Consider the following 20605-nt stretch of genomic DNA (forward strand, 5'->3'; position numbering starts at 1 on the left):
ACGTATTATTAATTTCTCTCCTTAACTTGTCTCGTATAATATTTGAATTTATCCGTTACCAATGAACGTTCCGTCGAACTTTGCAATACATTCTTATTAATTAAACTATTATTATTATTATTATTATTATTATTATTATTATTATTATTATTATTATTATAGTAGAACAAATCGTGTTCGACTTGTTTATTACACTATTAAAATTACGTATGAGATTATATACCATTTTAATAATAATACCATTATTGTTTTATTGATTATTTTCTTTTTGTTTGAAAACCATACTTGCAATACCGGATTATTGAATAAGCATAGTATTGGCCATCTAATGGGGCCAGTAATTGCTGTAATAATATTTGCGACATAAAAACTCGAAAATAATTCATGTAAGCTGGCTTTGTGACTCTGCGGCTACCGATGGTAAAGAAGTTTGTATTTTTTCTTTTTACAGCTTCGTTGAAAAGCCCGTAGGTTCGTGACAGTCGATACTAATTCTGCTTAACGCCGTTTATATAAATAATGAAGAAATAATTAAGTTAATCTAACCTTTCTTCGTAATTTCAAAACATTCGGCATTTAAGAATGGAAGCAAAGGCGGAAAAAATCGTTATGCCTGGCGATATAATAAAAGATACACAGTTATTAAATAAGAAACAAAAAATTATATTAGGCCCTGGTTTACGAACAGACGGTGAAACAGTATATGCATGCAAAGCAGGGATCTTGAAACATAGATCAAATGTCTTTTATGTTGATAATTTTCAAAAGAGGTATTTTTTTTTTTAAAGAAGTAATGATCGCTTGTGATTGTCATTTTAATTTTTTTTCTTTTTCACTTTAAAAATAGATACATTCCTAGTCAGGGAGAGAATGTTGTCGGAATAGTAACACAAAAAGCAGGAGATATTTATAAAGTCGATATAGGAGCTAGCGAGCAAGCCTCTCTTTCATATTTGGCTTTCGAAGGCTCCAGTAAAAAGAATCGACCAAATATTCAAATTGGAGATATTGTTTATGCAAAACTTTTAGTTGCCAGTAAGGATATGGAACCAGAAATTGTGTGCGTCGATTCGTTTGGTAAAAAAGGAAAGCTGGGAGTATTGAGCACGAATGGAATGTTGTTTACGTGTTCCTTGAGTCTTGTTAGGAAGATTCTTAAGCCCAACTGTCCGTTATTACGCTTATTATCCGACGAACTGAAGTATGAATTAGCAGTAGGAATTAATGGAAAAATCTGGATAAAATCGAAAACAAGCGTCGAAGACACCATCGCAGTTGCCAATGCAATATTGGCAGCCGAATACACAGTGCCAAGCGAATTTCCACAGTTGTGCGATAGCATAATGAAATCTTTAGTTAAACTGAAATAAGATATAGGTTTAAATAAAACTCATGTTTTACGAATGATTTTATATTTATTGTACTAGTATTTGTTATGAATTTCTGTAAATAAATTTCCACAGTTTTTTTCAATGACAAGGTATGATTATAGAATCGATCATAGTGACAAAATGCGGTATGAAAGATGTAGCATACATAGTGCATTTATAAAAATGCAAGACTTCTTAATGATTGACTACTTCAACATCGTGAAAGCAGAATCACTTTAAGCGATACATTAGAGTTATTTATTAAAATTACTTTTATAACTGTCTTTCACAATGATATATAAAGTTATGATATCGAATTACAACAATTGGATTGTTCAAGGAAATTTTAAGATATTGAAGTACCGATTGGCTTTGTTCAAGCATTCAAATTTTAAAAACAAAATTATAAAATAGTCTTTCGAAGAATTTATAATAATGTATATCTATAATTTTGTGTTTGTGAGAAAAAAGAATTGTAGAAGTTTAAACAGCAGTTGCAATTGTCCGAACTAAACGTTGAATTACGGTAATTATCATAATTGTACGAGAATGAGGTGTTCTAAGCCATGTCAGGCTTAAAAAATATTATTTTGAATAGGAGATATTAATATTAATATGCATATAGATAAGCACTATTATAAAATTCTTAAGTGAATTTTAATTACAATTTACTTATAAACGATACAAACTCATTTTATAATAAATTTATAAATATATAATAAAGCATCGTGTGTTTTTATTTATGAATGAACATGAATGTCTTATTAGGATGACAATCGATCGATTGATTTATGATACACAAGTTTTTTCAAAACCTTTCTGATATGTGCCTAATACTCGCTCACAAAGCACAGCAGTGACAATTTTGTGTGCATATGTAGCAGGGATTGCAAAGTAAGAAAATTGTTGTGCACAACCGTTGGAATAAGAATTCCTAAGGTAATAGAGCCTTAGTGATTCGTCCTTTACACATCAACCCTTTTCTCTTTTTTCTTTCATCTGAATCACATTGATAGTTAAACTTATATCTATTAACTAAAATATAATAGTCTGATCATTAAATTCTTATCATAAGAAAAAGCGCACCAAGCACTTTGTACTTACAGTGGAATGTGCAGTATTTTCTTTATTAAAATAAAATATATTCATCTGAAAATCAGTGGTCAAATAAGAAGGAGCTAAGGAAAATATAACTAATAATAGAAATTTTCTCATTACGTTAACAATTAGAACAAACAATTTATAATCCACTTTTATATATATATACACACCAATATATCAAGTCCAAAGATTTTCAGATATTTATTATGTTTATAAATAAAATATATCTTTGTTCTCAAAGGCTATATCTGTCTATCATCATATAATCATGACACATGAACATACAAATATATGTGTGTCACGACATGTATTTCATAAAGAATATACACGAGATTAGTATTTGAAAATACATATTACGACTATTCTGTCATTGATATTATTGTATGGTAGTTGAGTTTCTATACTATAGATGGTTTATATATACCATATTAGTTGCGAGTAGGACTAATTTAACTCAAATTTCCATCATTGATTCTCAAAGCATGTATCTCAAAGACAAAGATGAAACGAGCTTCTGGCTTTATTCGGTTACTCCTATGCATTGGCTTATTTTCTTTATTACGCCAATAAATTATAGAGAATCGATAGCAACTAATAAAGATTAATAACGAAATACAAAACACATAACAAAAAACAAACAATTATAATAAATAATTAATTAATCAACGTCTTATGGCATTAGCTGTGCTGGGGAGGAGTTTCACGACGTTAACAGATTTTTCGTACTTAACGACGGTATGACAAATTGAGCCAATATAGTCAACCACGATTGACGAGACTGTTTTCTCAAAATATCACTAAACTAACTTTAATGTATCCAATTAAAATATATATTTTAGACAATAATAAATTACATCTTCGTTTAAAAGCTTCAATTCAAATTAATTAATGCTTTTTAATAAGTATACCATTACGATTTAATAAATTGCGATGAAATAAATGTTGTGCGGCACAAAATTTTGACAATATAACTTTACTTATTGATTAAAACGTTAATTTTAATAATGCTCAAGTTGTCATATTCACAGGTAGCAATGAAGGAATTTTGAAAATAATGGTTTTACCAGCAACCATAATAGTAATCTGTTATATATGCTACCATACTTTGTTTAATACAAATATTATAGTTCGCTAGTTAAATACATCCGACTACAAAAATGCATTGGTTATTTCTAAGCATAGATCTCTTCTTATTCTTCTTCTTCTTCTTCTTCTTCTTCCTGTTTTTGTTTTTGTTTTTGTTTTTGTTTTTGTTTTTGTTTTTATTTTTTATTTTTCTTCTCCCCCCCCCCCCCCCTCCTCCGACCCACATTTTGAACGCTGTTTACAAGTTCTCTATTTTACAAATCGAATCGCCAGACACCTATAGAGAACGAGAAATGATGTCTGATAAATAAAAAGTGTAAAAGACTTTCAAAATATTCCAAGGTATTTTTTATCAGGTAGGTAGGTATTCCAGACTATAATGATGATATGAATGAAAATATCTGCCACTTTTACAAAATAATCGTAAAGCTTATTATCAAGACGTTCAAAGCGAATAGTGAAAATCTCTTAGAAATATCTTAACTTATTAGAAACTATGACGAATATTAAAAAATACGACGATTATTTCTATTTTTATTTTTCATCTTTTATCTTCTCTCTTTAAATCGACACAATTAATATGGTAAATTGTTTTCCGTCGATATTTCAATTATAATAATACTGAAGAAAGACGCGCATCTTTTAATAATTCCCACTCAATTGCTAAATACTGAATTTCTCTGTTATTATAATGAAATCGCAATGGCAGATAATTATAATTGTCTCGATGAAATGGATCTAAATAACCTACTCACTACGCATACGCCGACCTCTTGGTTCCATAATTACAAGAATAATTTTCTTTCCGTTGATTAAAAGTTACTCTTTACTTTGTTGCTAAATAGACAATCTAAAATAAAAAGACGTTGTCTTCGTTTATTTAAAAAATAAAAAGCACCACTAAATTAATACTAAGCAAACAATAAAAGTAATTATTAGAGTATAAATAGATAACAGCAACAACAACAACAACAACAACAACAACAACATAATTATGTACGTATAAGCTTGTAATTCAAAAAATAATCCATAGAAAATTAGTATAACGGATATGATACGTGTATGATCGTCACTAACTTTGTAACTCAGGTGTGAAAATTAGCTGATTTTATTAATAAGTATGAAAATAAACAATAACACATTTGTACGATTTTGCATAAAAGACTGAATCGAGGAAAATACGATTGCTATGATGAAATCATCTCCAAGGAGCACGAGATTTTCTCAGCTCATCACGAAGCTCTCAGTATCAAAGGATAAAACTTTCCACTATACGTATATATATATATATATATATATATATATATATACGAATATATAGGTAAATAGTTTATCATTGCATTGTTTTTTTTTCCCCCACATGTACTTATTTAATATATGTGTATAAAAAATTGTCTTTGCTTATTAATAGCTAAAATATTATGATGCCTTGGCTATATATATATATATATATATATATATATATATATTAAATTTTATATTATCGTTATTACTATTGCTATTACTATTATTATTGATTTATTTATTTATTTATTTATTTATTTATTATTGTTGTTGTCTCTTTTCTTTCTTTTTTTTTTTTTTTTTTTTTTTTTTTTTTTTTATCGTTTTCATTATTCATTTCATTTAGCATGTATATTTATTTTACCATTCACAACACAGAGTGCATAGTACGAAGCTATACAGAATTTGTTCGTCCCCGTTGTAAACTTTGTAAGATTTACAAAATATTACGAAAGGAGAAAGAAAGCATTGCGAAAAGCTTCTATGCAACAATGCACAACCAATTATTATACAACCTGCGTGCACCAAAGTGTCTTAGCCGTTTCGTTTTTTCGTTTCTTCACAATCATAATTAGATTAATTAGTTTCGGCAATAATCCAATAGGAGAAAATCTAATAATACATGTATCGTACAACCGAATGAGTGAAACTGCATCGTCTTTTTGTTTTTGTTTTTGTTTTTGTTTTTGTTTTTTGTTTTTTTTTGTTTTTGTTTTTTTTTTTTTTTTTTTTTTTTTTTTTTTTTTTTTTGTTTTCTAGTGACAGTTATATTATTACGAATATAGTCGAGTATCATGCGCAGTTGAAAAATATGAAAAACATTAGCTACAGGTGCTTCATAATAATACAATGTATTTTCATGAAAAATGCTTAACATCCTCAACGGCATTATTACTCGAGTTTTTTTGTGCTACTGTTCGTCTTCATTTACATCAACAGCCACTACAATCTAGCCCATGTCAACAAATTTATATAATACAATAATATTTAAAAAGTGTTTTGTAATAAATAGACATTTTCATAATAGAAACACTAATAAAAAACAAAGTGTATTAATCATTATTAATTGGAAAATATTCAATACGAATATTAACTAATATAATAGAATATCTCAAAGACATTAAAATATCTGTACAGACAAAGTAGTACAGACAAATTATGGCGAATAATCTAGATTTAATATTTTGACAAATGGGGCATCAAAAGCTTCTTTTTCTAACACATTGTCAATATTCTATCACTGGTTGTAAATTTTTTTGCCAATTTCCACTGTAAGCCACTGTTTCCAATATTTTTCATTAAAATATTCTTATGTTCTTCCAATTAATGAATGCTATAATTGATGTTTACATATTATAACATTGATATGGTTATCATTCAACACTTGTACTAAAAAGTATGATTTATATTTTTGAGAATACATTAATAGAATACATCAATGAGATAGCATTGTTATTTTAAAGTAAATAAGAACATAATTATAAAAGAAACAATTTCATCGTCACACACCCACACGGGCGCGCGCGCGCGCGAACACACACACACAGCTGCTATTTTCAATCAAATCAAGAAAGTGTCACAGTGGCGAACTATTTTTCTTATAAGTTGCATTCGTATTACGCAGTCTAGGATAGCAACTATTGTCCGTTAACTATCTGAGGCAGAATTGGGTGTCCTTACTTAAAATCAATGTCATTACGATTGTAAAACTATTACTTTCATCGTTAAAAACAGTATTGAATACGTCTAATAAGTTATAGTAAAAACGCCTACGGTCTTATTATTATTATTATCTTGATAGGATACGATGTCCTTGAATACTTTGTTCATACGACTATCGAGACTCGCATCTGCCACACTAACTTTTTACGATCATATATCCTTATGCGTCCAATTCGATAATCATCGTCTGTCTCGATCATAAAGATCAAACACCTATTTCATCAACATTAACTTATATTTCACATATAACTTGGAATAATAGATGCCACTCGGTAATGTGATGATATTCCGTTAGAATTGCACACTATTAATAAAATATAGTTGAGCTTGCAAAAACTACAGAGGTTTGCCATTATCGGTAAGAATATTTGCGTTATTCCGCTATTCCCTTTTCTCACGCCTTTAAAGGAAATTGTGCGGATTATTATTTGTCTAGATTTACTTTGATACAGTTCGATTCTTCAGCCACTTATTATTTGTGTGTGTGTGTGTGTGTGTGTGTGCGCGCGCGCGCGCGTGGCTCATACAAACGCAACTGAAGCGAATAGAAAGCTCTGGTGATTATGATTGTGAATGGAATGCAAACTTTTCTTGAAATTCCGATCCTCACAGAGACTTACGGTATATATCAATACATCGATTAGTTTAGAAAATTTTAAATTAATAATGCATCAAGCTTACGTGCATATTGTATTAGGTGTCGATCGCGGCTCAACGACATTATATAAAATTATATCAATTAAATTAATGTTAATTCAAGATTCTTTACAAAATAAAGTCTTTAATGCCCAAGTTTAGTGCCTTGAGCATTTAATCGACGTGTCATTTAAAAATTTCGTTTTATACTACGATATGTGCATCCTTTCTTGCATCACCTCGGAATTTTCTATTGAAATAATTGAAAGCGAAATAAGGTTTACATGAAAAGTAATTACGACTCGATGAAATTGAACGGAAAGCAGTCTGTCTCTGCTCGTAAAATCGTGAATTACCCTTCGACATTCGTTCATGATTGAAGAAACGAGAGCCATTGAAGAAAAAAGGAAATAAAATGTATTTTTTAATAAATTGAATTTTCTTTTCGTTTTCTTTTTGTTTTTGTTTTCATTTATCGACTCGGGAATCTTCCAGTGGATACTACATAATTACGTAGTTTTCGAAAAAGAGAGCTCAAATCCGATGCTTTTTCACGCAGGAGTAAGGAACGCATTTTATTCTCGATCATTGAGTTGTTGCTTAAGCTTTTATTACGACGTCAATCATTCAGCGCAGTTTTGTCATTATTTCGGTAAAAAAATCCCATTAGTCTACGTACGTTCGTTTTCTCATCTCGTTTACAAAAAAAAAAAAAAAGAAAAAAAAATAGAAGAAACGAGTGCAAACGTTACGTTATTCTTCGCTGTTGTTTCTTTTTTTACATTTTTATTTTTTACGAAAATCGCGAGACCACCCGTGCAGCATAAAACGGCAGTAAAAATAACTTTAGCGTACCGCATGGATTTCTCCGATGGGCAACGATGATTCACTTTGACGAGTCAGAGTGGCGCGATGCCTTTATTTTATTTCTATTATTATTATTTATTATTTATCGTTATTATTATTATTTATTATTTATCGTTATTATTTTGTATTATTATTTATGTATTTATTTATTATTTTTATTATTATTATTTTCACTTTTATATAATTGTACAAAAAATGTCTCACTTTCTGCATGATGTCGATATTCAACTAATTGGTATCAGATTTCGTCAATTTGTTTCACTCTAAGCTATGCAATTTAAAGCTACATGCCAGCATCACTAGGCACTTTGTAATTAAAATCCTAATTAAAATAAATTTTTCAATTATTTTTCAGCGAATATATGGATTCTTCAAGATTCATAATTATATTCGATCAGTCAATGAGGACATTTGAAAATCCTATATCAATGAACCGTCGTTCACGATAAAACCAACTAATACGCAAATATCATTAAATGATACGTATTGTTAATGATCTCTAAGCGAAGAATAAATAATTTTATAAGAATAATAAATTTTGTTTGATTGAAAGTATCGTTAGATGAGAAGGCTGCCAATTTGTCGTCATTTTACTCTCGTCACTCCTCGGAACGTGCACTCTTTTTCTTCATTACTCATTTAAAATCGACTAACGCCTTTATCTTTATATAATATTTATAAACAAATATTAACGACAAAACATTAACAGTATCCGCCGTTATTATCAAACCTTGCAACTAGAATTATTCAAGATAGAAATAAAGGTACTACTGAATTACTAGCATAATTTCTCCGCTCTTGGGTTGCAAAAAATTTTATCTAAATCCAAATGTCAACCAATGATTATTCCCATAAATTGCAATAATCGTAACTGAAATTACGTAACAAGAGAGCTAAATGCTCATGCAGAAAACGGAGATTGCGGCTCATTGATATTTAACATCATGGATCAACGCAATGCTTTCGACAATCCGAAATCGTCCTCGGAAATCCTCTACTATCCTACTAGCCACGAATTCATCTATCATCTATCATCTATCTCCTTCTATCACACGTCCGTGGAAGTAGCCCCATGATAAAGCTCGGTCATTGAGCACCAGTGATTACAATATTCAACCGAGTGTACGAGGCACAAACGACGCACGAATTAAAAAAGAACGAAAGAAAAGCAAAAAAAAAAAAAAAAAGTCTCTGGTCCAATATGACAAAAGCTATGTGACAATATCGTTTTGAAGCTCATCCCTTACGTAATCAGCGACCTCGTTACAAAATCAATCATTGAAAAAAAAAAAAAACATAATAAAGATAAAGGGAGCTCTTCTTTCTCGGCTCTTCCTTCCGCATCCACTTCAAGCTCCTCCCCTCTCGTACATATTGTCCAAAATATAAAGTGTTTCGCTATCGGCAGTCTGTTAATAACTTACTTCGTGGGACAATCGGGGACTCGTCCTCGATCAGGCCCGAGCACGTGGACACGCAGCGCGTTATTAGCGCGCCTCGTTATCTCTTGCACGGCCGCTTAAAGCCTAAGTGAATATCAGTCGCTAAAGTCGTCTTGGCTGCACGACGGTGTTGTTGTTTAGGCGCGTCGTCGTCTGATTGTTGAAGTTCTCGTCCTGCGGTATGCGTTCCGTCCTCTCGTCAAAGAAGCCCGGATTCAGTATTATGTTGGGCACCAGCTCAATCACTTCCTGCTCCTCCAGCTGCGCTGCAATTTCGGAGCGGAGATTAATTTTCATTGGTCTGATCCACGAGCCATATTAGCTTCTACTCTCTCTCTCTCTCTCTCTCTCTCTCTCTCCCTCTCTCTCTCTCTCTCTCTCTCTCTCCCTCTCTCCCTCTCTCTCTCTCTCTCCCTCTCCCTCTCCCCCCCCCCTCTCTCTCGCTCTCTCTCTCTCTCTACTTAACTATCTAACTCGCTCTCATTCGCTCTCGCTATTGCACCGGCCGAGCTACTTACGTAAGTGCCAAGCCTGTCGTCGCAATTGTCAAAATAAGGATCGTAAGGGGATCTCTACAACGAGAGGACCAATTAAGATGCAAATAAATTAATCGGTTGGTTACAAAATCAAATGAAATAAAAAAAAATACTATATCTACATATACGCACGCGCGCACACAGAGGCGTGCATATACCTCTTAGTAAATCGTAATTAATTTGATGGAACGGTCGAAATAAACTATTCAACAACATTCTTAAACGAAAATAAATTGTATAAATTATTTTCAAAGTATTGAGCTTTAAATAGTTGTTTTCTCATGCTGTACACATTCAACGTCGATGCTTATCGCATCAGCTTATCCGAATAAATTTACAACGCTAACTTATATCTTCGGTTGTTTTCAATTCTTTATTTATATAAGAAACTACGTGCGCTATTAATTATTAAATATCATTCTAAAATCATAATGTATGTAAGCATAATCGTAACGTATAATTTAAGAGATTGTTTAATGTACCAATTGGGGTGCACCTGAAGATTCAATTGACTATATATAAACTACGTGACTAAAGGAAGTTAAATTAAATATTTGTGCAGTAGCCATAAAACGATTGCTCGTCAAAGCTGTCATGTGCGCCATTATTATTTACGCATTATAATTTATATTTAAATGTAATTTGTGAATAAATGTAAATAGGAGTTTTATTATTTCAACTACGTTATTTATCTGCACTAAAGAGTATCTCGGCCATTACGAACTAATTCACCCATTCTCAAATAGGCTACATTCGCTACATTTGAACTACATCTACGTAACCCGAATTTTCTAGATGTACGTACTGGAGTTTTCATTAGATCAAGATGCTCTACATCTAATTTTCAAGTTTCCTCGCACTGTTCAATGCACTATTCGCAAAATATTATAATAACAAATACATAATAAAAACCACCAAAACTTATTACCTTAAGTTTAGGAGAAAGCATCGGAAAGATACACCTTAAATAGCACAAAATTAATATAAATTATTATTAATAATAATAATAATAATAATAATAATAATAATAATAATAATAATAATAATTGATAAATGATAATTGATAATTGATAATTGATAATTGATAATTGATAATTACCGACTACAACATCAATAATAATGATTAGAAATTTGTCTGTAATACTTATAATATTTGAAAGGATAATCGAACGAATGTTGTACCGATAATACGAGCTTGACTCGATCATGATTCGATGATATGGCAATGTAATGCATTGAAAATGATCCATCTCTTCAAATAAGTTTGGTGGTTATAATAATCCATATAGCTTACGTATGACATAAATTATGAAGATAAAAATTTATAAAGTGCAAAGTTTCGTGATAGATTACGAGAGTATAAAATTAATTTTTATCAGTCTCAGTGCCACGCAATATTTAGACATAACAACAACAACAACAACAACAACAACAATAATAATAATAATAATAATAATAAGGAGAGTGAATACGAGAGTAATCATAGTAATCCTTAATCGAGTGCAAAAGTCAAAGTAGCATAAAAGTTTATGTAAAAAGTAGTAGTACTAGGTAATTTTAAGTTCTAGTTGTATTATGCAAAGCGCTTGCAGCCGAGAGAAATTAGTGAAAAAGGTAAAATGGCACTGTGACGGACTGGCGATCAGAGATAATGTAGATTAAAGATTAAAAGTGACTGTTTGAGTGAAGCTAGAGATTAGGGCCGCAGATAAGAGATCGGAGGCCAGGAGTTTTTGTCTCTGCTACTCATTAAATATTCGTTCGTCATGAACGTGCCGTGTCGTTTCGTTAAATTAATCGTTAAATTAAGCTGCGCGATGCACATTAAGTGCCGCGACCATCCGGTTAGCCGAGCCGTTAGTAGCAGAAACAATGAATTATCAAAGAGACAGAGTAGAAGCATAAGCTTTTTCAAATAAAATTACAATAGAATGCTTACAGGGTGCCTTGCACTCCCGATACAACAGGTAGCATGTACCGAACCCAAGAACCATCAGTGTTCCCATAACAATTCCCACTGCTGCCACCCACACGCGCGTATCAAAATTTTCAACTCCTGCCAGCAAGTGTCTTGCTAATTCTGAAAAAAAAGTTCAGAGTTATTACAAGCGGATTTTAACATTGGCAGGCAACAAGAATTCATAGTCCTTATGGAGATGGGAAATTTTCTTAATTCTCGAATTAACTCGAGGCAATAATAGGGTGGTGGGTGGGTGGGGGGGGGGCAAGAGGGTATGATTTGCGTGGCGGTTATTATACCTAATTCTTCGACGCTGTGATGAGTGTGACCTTCTACCTCGACAATGTCTCCTCTTCCAAGTTGGTTGGTCGCCCATACTCGAAAGGAATATGTCGTGTTCGGTTCTAAATGATATACGTCTATTTGCCTCTGTAATAAGAGACGAGTCGAAATTATGGCAAACCTAATATCTCCATCATTGCAATCTCGTGTGAGAGATTTATGAACAAATTTTAAACAATAATAGACGCTAGTAAATTGTAAACGAAAAATAAAAAAAAATAAAAATAAAAATAAAATAAAATAAAAAAAAAAAACAACAACAACAACAACAACAACAACAACAACAAACGAACAAACACAAAACAAAATTAATTCGAAACACCCTCGTGCATTTTTGCATTACGCAAGGCGTAATTGTCCCTTACGGAATTAGGAGGAATGTGCGTAGGAATAATGGGCTTCCAGTCATCGGCCTCGTCACCGGGACTCGGCTTCAAGCGATACTCCGCCGTAAAGTCGATGATGGGATAACCTCCGGTGCCCGCTACTTCCCACAGAATATTCGCCAATATAGTCGACGGCTTAACCCAAACATTGTGCAGAGCTGGAGGAGGCGCTAAAATTCACGCGACATCGTGAAGGAACAAAGATCTCTTTAGCCCCGAGCAGTCAACCTTACGTGCCCTTACTTACTTCTTACTTGGACACTGATCCTATCTCTCACAGCATCGTCGTCCAAAGTACAATAATAATCTCCCGTATCGAATCGACTGACGTTTATGAGCTTCAAAAGACCACTGGGCTCGACCGTCAGCCGCTTGCTCTGACCATCCTCTCGGCCCTCACGTATCCACGTTATCTTGTTGCTTGTCCCAAAAATTTGCGCCCTACCCTCGTTGGAGCAAACGACTGTTACGTTGTCGCCAACATCGACGCTCACGTTGCGCAACGGAACTGGCGCTAGTCCCAGTGCTCCGTGCCAGCCTGCAAAGCATTAATTAATAAATAAATAATTGGCGAGGGATGATGTAGGAATATGTTAAGTTGTGGGTTGCGTCGGGCTCCCCCGTCTAAACGTCTGCTTTTTCATGGCAAAATTCCGGCTTTTCTTTCCTTTTCCTTTTCGCTTTTTTACAACTACATTTCCGAATCTTGTGGTAACTGCACTATATCCTGTGTTTTACACGAGATGTCTGAGATTACGCCCGTCCCTCTCTCTCTCTCTCTCTCCGTGCATGCATTAATACACTCATGTACACGTTGCTTGATACGTAAACGAGTGTAAAAGTATCGATTCTCGTTGAATGTTATTTTCGTTTTTCTTTAGTTTTTTTTTTTTTTTTTTTTTTTTTTTTTTTTTTTTTTTTGGTTTTTTGGTTTATTTAGTAGTCCATATCGTGAAATCGTAAGAAAATTATTCGATAACTAAAGCAAGCCAATGCGACATTATAAGAACGATGTGTCCTTTTAATGAAATTTAAGTCGGGATATCGAAGATCGAAGGTACTTTCATTAACACGCGTTTGTTTAATTTTACAAACTAATTAATAAATTAATTATTAAGAATAAGAGTTTATTCTTATGAAGAGAAGCTAAATGTATGGCTAATGAAAATTCGAATGAACTAGAAAACTTCTAATTAGTTTTAAAAAAATTAATAAAAACAAGAAAAATATAATCCTCAATACATTCGATAAAATTAAAGCATATTGATATGGAAATTAAAATTAAAAAAAAAACAAACAAACAAACAAAGAAGAAGTAATAAAATTCAGCGACTGGCAAGCTGCTGTGGAATGAAAAATTGTTTGAATCACACGAATTATCGAATATTTATTGCTTTATCTTCGTATATTTTTTTAAGTGAAAGCGCCATTTAGTATTTGTTTAAAAATGTATGTATCAATTGTATTCGTTAAATGTTAGTTAAAATTAGAAATTGAATTATTCGAAATTCTTATAATTTACAAATCGAGGATATTCTTTGCGTTACCTCGTCTCATTTGTAAACAAACAACTAATTAGAAGCGCTAATAAACTGTCACATTTTTCACTTGAATTTTACTTGAAAATAAAAGGTATTTTTGAAAAATCATCATTTCCAAAGTCCAGGTACATTGGTATATTATGTATAAAAATGAATTTTTATTTATTTATTTATTTATTTTTTTTTTTTTTTTTTGCTTTAAAAACTTGTTATAAACAAACGTTGTTATGCGGCACATTAATCGAATTGCTGTAAAATCTGCTTTACAAATCGGAATATTCCATTGAATAATAAATTCTTAAGTGTAACAAATTTGTTTCATTAACTTATCTTTAAATTACAATGCGTTTATATTGTACTTAAAGCAATCAAGCCGCGGGCAATCTATACTTCGTTGATAATTGTTTTTATCAATTACACGTTAATAAACGATGCTTAGTTTGTCAATTGTGAATTGTGAATTGTGAATGCGTAGAAAAATTTGCATGCAAAAAAAAAAAAAAAAAAAAAATAAAAAAACATAGCGATGGTAGTATAAAACGGAATAGAGTAGAATAAAATAAAAATGAATGAAACGACGACTGCCATCATCAATAAGGCATCGGCACTTTGATAGAAATACATATTGCTTTGCCGTTCTGAATATAGATATATTGGACTTACGAACTGATGGTATATTTTGTTTGTTCTTTTTTTTTTCTTCTCCATACAAATATTCAAATACGATATCGACAAAAAAACACGCACAATTGATCTTTCAAGCTGCTCTATTCTTACAAAAGCAAGTCTGCGTTTAATTAAAATTTACAATTAAATTGATAACGTGCGACTGAAAAATGCAAATCCTCGCGATAGTATCGAAAGATTTATTCTGTGAAATCCTGAGAGCATCCATACACACGTATCATTTGGAATAGAAGAACAGCTGAAAACAATGTGCTCATTTATCTTAGAACCAGGTCACGTCGCGCGCGCGCGCGCGCGACTGTGCCTGTGCCGCCTGTGCATACAAGTGCATTTGTAAAATCATAAAAGCTTTATATTTAATCAAGGATTCAGATTGGGCTTAGAAGCTTTTGACGAGCAGAGATAAAAAGCATTGTTAAAATTGTTATCAGCGATCAGTAAAAGTGGCTGCTCGAGGAGAAGGAAGTGGCGTTCAATTAAGTGTTCGCTCTGTTATTTGTTCGCTGCACGTATTGTAATATTTGCACGAAACCTTCGAATTTCTCAACATAAGCCAAAGGTCTTTGATAACACGGACATTGCTAAGTAAATAATCCCGGCAACTTAATTTCACATTTCATTAAATTCGTCGGCTAACAGTGTGCATTTAAAGCTAATTTGTACTTTCTTAAAGCACGACATAACGCTTGAAGCGACAGGGGCGTATGAATAATATTGCTCGGCTACGTCTATCAAGCACACGCGATATTAGCTTTAAGCTCTATGCACTCCGCAAAATTCCAATTCACCTTATTGATTAAAAAATACAAGCGTCCGTCAACTCCGTCGTAATGCGAATGGACATTTAAATGGCACTGTAAGCTCCGGCATTGCAAGCCGCGCGAATTATTATTAGCATTCGTATCTTCGCCAAATTTATGCACTCGGCATTGATCATCGATAAGGTCTAACACGGACATCCGATGTAAGCTGTCGTGTAGTGGCAACGGCGACGTGGAAACAGCCGGGATAGTGCGGAGCGATTACCAAGATTGTCTATTTCGTTATCTCGGCAAATAACATAATGGACAGCGCTCGAGCGAATGTGTAATTCGCGTCGGTCGCACGTGGGGTTATAAAGTAGCGATTGGCCTAGCAACGATTGTTTGATTTCTTCATTCACTTGTCAAATTGCAGGTACACGATGGTTCGGCGCTGTTCTCGGCGCTGCTCTCGGCGCTGCTCTCGGCGACGGATTCGGTCGAGGAGCGCAAGTGCGAGGGTCGTCGGCAAGGACGAGGAGCGGTACGAGGAAAGTACGAATGAAGATATACGCACACAAGGAACGTACGGCCGATCCAGAAAAATATGGACCCGGACATCCGGAGTCCTCGGGTATGATGGCGACGGGTATGAGGTCGATAAGCGCCCACGGGGATGGCGACGGGGGATAGGGTGTGCGCGTGGGCGGTTGCGTGCTCGTAGGACGGCACAAGGTTGTTCACATCACAGGGCGCAGCTTAAATAAAGCCTTCTCATCCAAAATCCATAGTGCGCATTGGACGGGCGGGGTGCGCGGAGGGGGTCGCGCGGGTTGTGGTTGGTCGGGGAGGGGGGATTGGGAGGGGGGGAGTGACGGCGGTGACGGGAGGCCGCGGAAGGTCGCGCCCGCGAGCCTCACCTGCGAGGCAGAGCAGCAACAGCAGAGGCAGCGGCGGTGGTGGCGGCGCCGCCGAGGACGACGGGGGCGGCCAGTTGACACTTTGGGCCGACATTGTCCCATATTCGGGGGCGTCGGTCAGCGGCCCGGACACGGCACCATCTCCTCGCGCGCCAGCAGGTCGCGCGGCTCGCTCCTTCTCGGGCTCGGCTCGCACTGCCGTTCTCGCGCCGCCGGAAGGAGTAGATCGCCCCCTTCTGCTTCTCGTCTGCTGGAGGTGAGTCGTGAGCGGGCGCGCGCGCGCGCACGCGTTCTGCGGTCGGGACAACGGGGAGAGGGACGGCCGCGCGAGTCGAGCGAGTCCGGCTATGCGCACGCACATTTACAACCACCTACGCGGAGGGTTTTGCCTCGAGGTCGCCGCTTCCTCGCACCCTCCTATCATCCACCCTTATCCTTCGATCCTCCGTACTGTGACTAGGGGCCGAATGAAGGGTGAATTGGTAGAGAGAGGGGGGAGGGGCGATCGGATGAGCGAGTGAAATTGCGGGGCGTGGGGAGGGGAGCAAGAGGAACTGGAGGAGCTGGAGGGCCGCTGGGGGAACCATCTATATTATGATTATAGGATTGGTTTCGAAGCGACTCGCGCCTGGAGATGCTCGAGTGAACTCCTCGCGGTGACGAGGACGTTGTTCGCGACTTCGTTGGCGAGACGACGAGCCGAGCCGACAATCACGGCCTGCGATTCGTAATATGTGTCATTACACTTACGAGACGTCTCTCGTTAAAGTATATAATCGCATTAGCGGACGTGATATTCGCGTTGCGTGCGAAGCTGCAATTTTTCACAGGTTGTTTGTACATACGGAAAACGAACCGACACGCACACATTTATGCGCACGCACGCCCACGTGGGCGTGTATGTTGAAATTGATGTTGAAGTGCATTGAGAGGAACTTTTAACCGGGAAAGCTTGTACTTTCTATGCCCTGGACAATATTTCACTTTGGTCTAAGGCTGGAGTAGCGATTATTGAAGAAAATGAATTTACTTGCTTCGTAATTAACACTTTATTACCAAGAGTAATTAATTTTTTTGCAATTTTTCTTTCTTTCTTTTAGCTTACGTAAAGCTTACTATTGTTTTCTCAAACCTCCAATAACGTTTATTTCAAACATATCGAGTCGCTAAAAATTAATTATAATTTGCCATCGCACAACTTATTCATCTCTTTGATTAAGAAAATCGCCTTTATAAAATTGCAAATACAATTCATTCAAATTTATTATATAATACGTGGCATTACTGCTCGAATGAAACAATATTCTGCAAATTGTGATTTAAGCGACAAGTGCAATAAGTGTTCGAATTTTATCCTACGCTTTCATTACAATGTTACTGCGTTACGTGTTTGAATATGTTTTGGTTGAAAATGATAATGAGAGGATATCGTAAACATGATTTAATGTTTATGATTTATCGTACTATGATTTAATAATATTTCATATATTGCTCTATTTAACAATAAATTAATCCATTTACATCATCAACAAAAATAAAAGCAAAAATGCAAAAAAATGTAAATAAACGTGATCCTTAATCGATTCATATTATTATTTATTATTTTTCTTCAATAATTTTTAATAAACTATTTTTATGATTTTTATGATATATATATATATATATATATATATATTATTTTTTACATTGGTATAAATAATATTATTGTAAAATGTGTATTTTGCAGTAAACGAAAAATACTCAGCATTCATATTCATAAAAGTTAAAAAAAAAAAAAAAAAAAAAAAACGATACTGAAACGTAACGATAAAACAGAACTCGATTGCCCTTCAAAAGAATCCATAGAACTATTATTATTTCCAAGAAATGAAAAATCTATTGATTTCCCTTTCTACGAATAATTGCTTTAATACATTCATAATTGCTCCTAAAGATAAATTCAATTTATCGACGAAAAAATGAATTCTGAAAAATAATTACTATAATGCAGTTGAAATAAAAAACATCTGCATATTATTCATAATATTCATTATATTATTACATAGTAATTTCCCACAAATGTAATCAACACTGCGTTGATCATATCATTACAAATAAAGTAAGATTTATCTAATGGAATGAATTTTAATGGCATTTTTGCAAACTCTAATAGAAACTTATATAATATTATTCATTATAATTGTAAACTAACTCGGTTTGCTACAATTACGTAGATCTACTTTGTGCATCAATTTCTCTATTTTTGTAAAACTCCAACAGTATATAATTATACCTACAATACCAATTTTTATTTTTTTTTATATTCTACATAAAACACAAAAGTATTTATTGTGATTATTATTATTATTACTTATTATTATTTCTGTTTTTGTTATTATTGCTAATATTGTTAAACTGAACGTGACATTAATTATATAACGGCATTTTATAGTGATTTTTTTATTAACGACAAAGGAATTAGATTCATTATAGATTAAAAAAAAAAAAAAAAAAAAAAAAAAAATTTCTTAATTAATATGCGGATATGCAATTCGGATATTCACTACGTGACCAATCGTACTAATCACGCATAAATAAACATCTTCACCTTCGTATAATTGCTTTCCTTCAATGTCACTGTCCTTCACTAATGCAATAATACAGCCAAGAGTGAAATAAGATGTTAATCGCATAAAAACTTTGATAAGCATCTTCATTAATAATTTTAAACGAAAGAATGGTGTAAATTTTAAAAAATTAAGTGACTTGATTTAAATATCACTATATACGTCTCTTATATCATCTTGTCTCCTTTTTTTCTTTTCTTTTTTCAAAGATATAGAATAATAGCATTATTGTTTTGCTTTTCAATTTACTTCATTAAGAATGATCGATCTTTGATTAAAAAAAAAAAAACTTAGAATTAATTAAATATATATATATATATATTAATATGTACATGTTTGTATGTGTTTTTGCTTTTGTGTTTGTGTTTGTGTTTGTGTGTGTCGGGGGGGGGGGGGGTATATATATATATAATACGATATAGTTAATTGAAAATTCTTTTTTTTCCTAGATGTTAAGTACTTTCCATTAACATTTATATATTGTATTCGTTGGATCTTTATAACTAATAGATAATTATTCCGAAAGCTGATAAGATTTAAAATCAATATGTTTCATCATTTTTAAGATTTTCGAAAGCACATGGAAAATTTGCTTGGAAATTTAATAATTTGCTAATTACATGATAATACACAATTTTATTAAACATTGTCTATGTCTAGAAAGAAAAAGTTTATTTTAAATAAATTTATTTACGTAATAGAGTGAATATCATAAATTTAATATAATGCAAATTATTATAATACAGTGATAAATAAAAATATTAATTTTCCCGTATACAATTGAGGGATTGAAATAAATTTCTGATCGAATAAGTCGCTAATTATTAAAATTACTTATAATTTTTTCTCGCGGTGAAAAATTTGAATGTAGTATTAAACAGAAGTTTTAATTAAATTGTATAGAGTACTTCCCAGCAGTGTCAAAATAAATTGAAAGAGAAAATAATTATTTAACTTGAATAATGACGTAAACGATTAAAAAAAATACATATATTTTGGCAAAAAAGGAGTAATTTTATTTTTCATTTTTTTTCCTTTTATATTATACCTTAAAAATTTATTATTCACTAGCAGGTACAAAAGACTATTACGTACATTGAAAAAATGCTGATGAAAGAATACTCGAGTTGAACATGATTTTATAAGTTGAAATGCAATTGAATATTGCACAACTTTAATGCTAGATCACGGCATTTCAATTTAACACGGATGTTTTTCAATGAAATCTATTGTTTATATAAATTATTGTAAAACAAAAATCGAAATTTATTTTACGTAAAAACAATATTATAATGCAAATTATTAAAATTATTGTATTTAATTTGTTCGTAAAAATGTGATTTATTCATCTTTAATCTGTAAAGTTTGAAAGATTAAAT

The 20605-nt window shown here is 33.2% G+C and overlaps 2 protein-coding genes across 6 annotated transcripts; one reads left to right on the plus strand and one right to left on the minus strand.

Moving 5' to 3' along the window:
• Positions 1-488: 488 nt before the first annotated feature.
• Positions 489-1776, plus strand: Rrp40 (exosome complex component Rrp40). Its single transcript, XM_011502257.1, has 2 exons — positions 489-770; positions 848-1776. The coding sequence occupies exons 1-2, from the start codon at positions 583-585 to the stop codon at positions 1368-1370; spliced, it is 711 nt and encodes a 236-aa protein (XP_011500559.1). The 5' UTR covers positions 489-582; the 3' UTR covers positions 1371-1776.
• A 2006-nt stretch (positions 1777-3782) lies between these two features.
• LOC105364353 (protein turtle homolog A) lies at positions 3783-16838 on the minus strand. 5 transcript variants are annotated; one of them, XR_912950.1, is made up of 7 exons: positions 16621-16838; positions 12980-13270; positions 12712-12902; positions 12304-12433; positions 11984-12124; positions 9491-9774; positions 3783-4407 (listed from the first exon to the last, which is right to left on the minus strand). XR_912950.1 is itself a non-coding variant. In XM_011502259.1 (7 exons), exons 1-7 carry the CDS (start codon positions 16712-16714, stop codon positions 9747-9749), a joined length of 909 nt encoding a protein of 302 aa, XP_011500561.1. In that variant the 5' UTR covers positions 16715-16838; the 3' UTR covers positions 9677-9746. The 5 variants fall into 5 exon arrangements, 4 of the variants coding, with proteins under 4 accessions (XP_011500562.1, XP_011500560.1, XP_011500561.1 ...); XM_011502259.1 differs by lacking the exon at positions 3783-4407 and adding an exon at positions 10973-11006 and having other exon boundaries at positions 9677-9774; XM_011502260.1 differs by lacking the exon at positions 9491-9774.
• Between the last annotated feature and the right edge of the window lie 3767 nt (positions 16839-20605).

Source organism: Ceratosolen solmsi, unplaced genomic scaffold, assembly GCF_000503995.2.
Source record: "Ceratosolen solmsi marchali unplaced genomic scaffold, CerSol_1.0 scaffold31, whole genome shotgun sequence".
Lineage (NCBI taxonomy): Eukaryota > Metazoa > Arthropoda > Insecta > Hymenoptera > Agaonidae > Ceratosolen > Ceratosolen solmsi.

Excerpts from the sequence above, each read along its gene's own strand:
- LOC105364353 (XM_011502258.1), bottom strand. The coding sequence starts at position 16,714 with ATGTCGGCCCAAAGTGTCAACTGGCCGCCCCCGTCGTCCTCGGCGGCG. Across the intron at positions 12,903-12,979 it reads GATCAGTGTCCAAGTAAGAA|CGCCTCCTCCAGCTCTGCAC; the intron begins GTAAGTAAGGGC and ends CGTGAATTTTAG. Across the intron at positions 12,125-12,303 it reads TCACAGCGTCGAAGAATTAG|AATTAGCAAGACACTTGCTG; the intron begins GTATAATAACCG and ends CTTTTTTTTCAG.
- Rrp40 (XM_011502257.1), top strand. The coding sequence starts at position 583 with ATGGAAGCAAAGGCGGAAAAAATCGTTATGCCTGGCGATATAATAAAA. Across the intron at positions 771-847 it reads GTTGATAATTTTCAAAAGAG|ATACATTCCTAGTCAGGGAG; the intron begins GTATTTTTTTTT and ends CTTTAAAAATAG.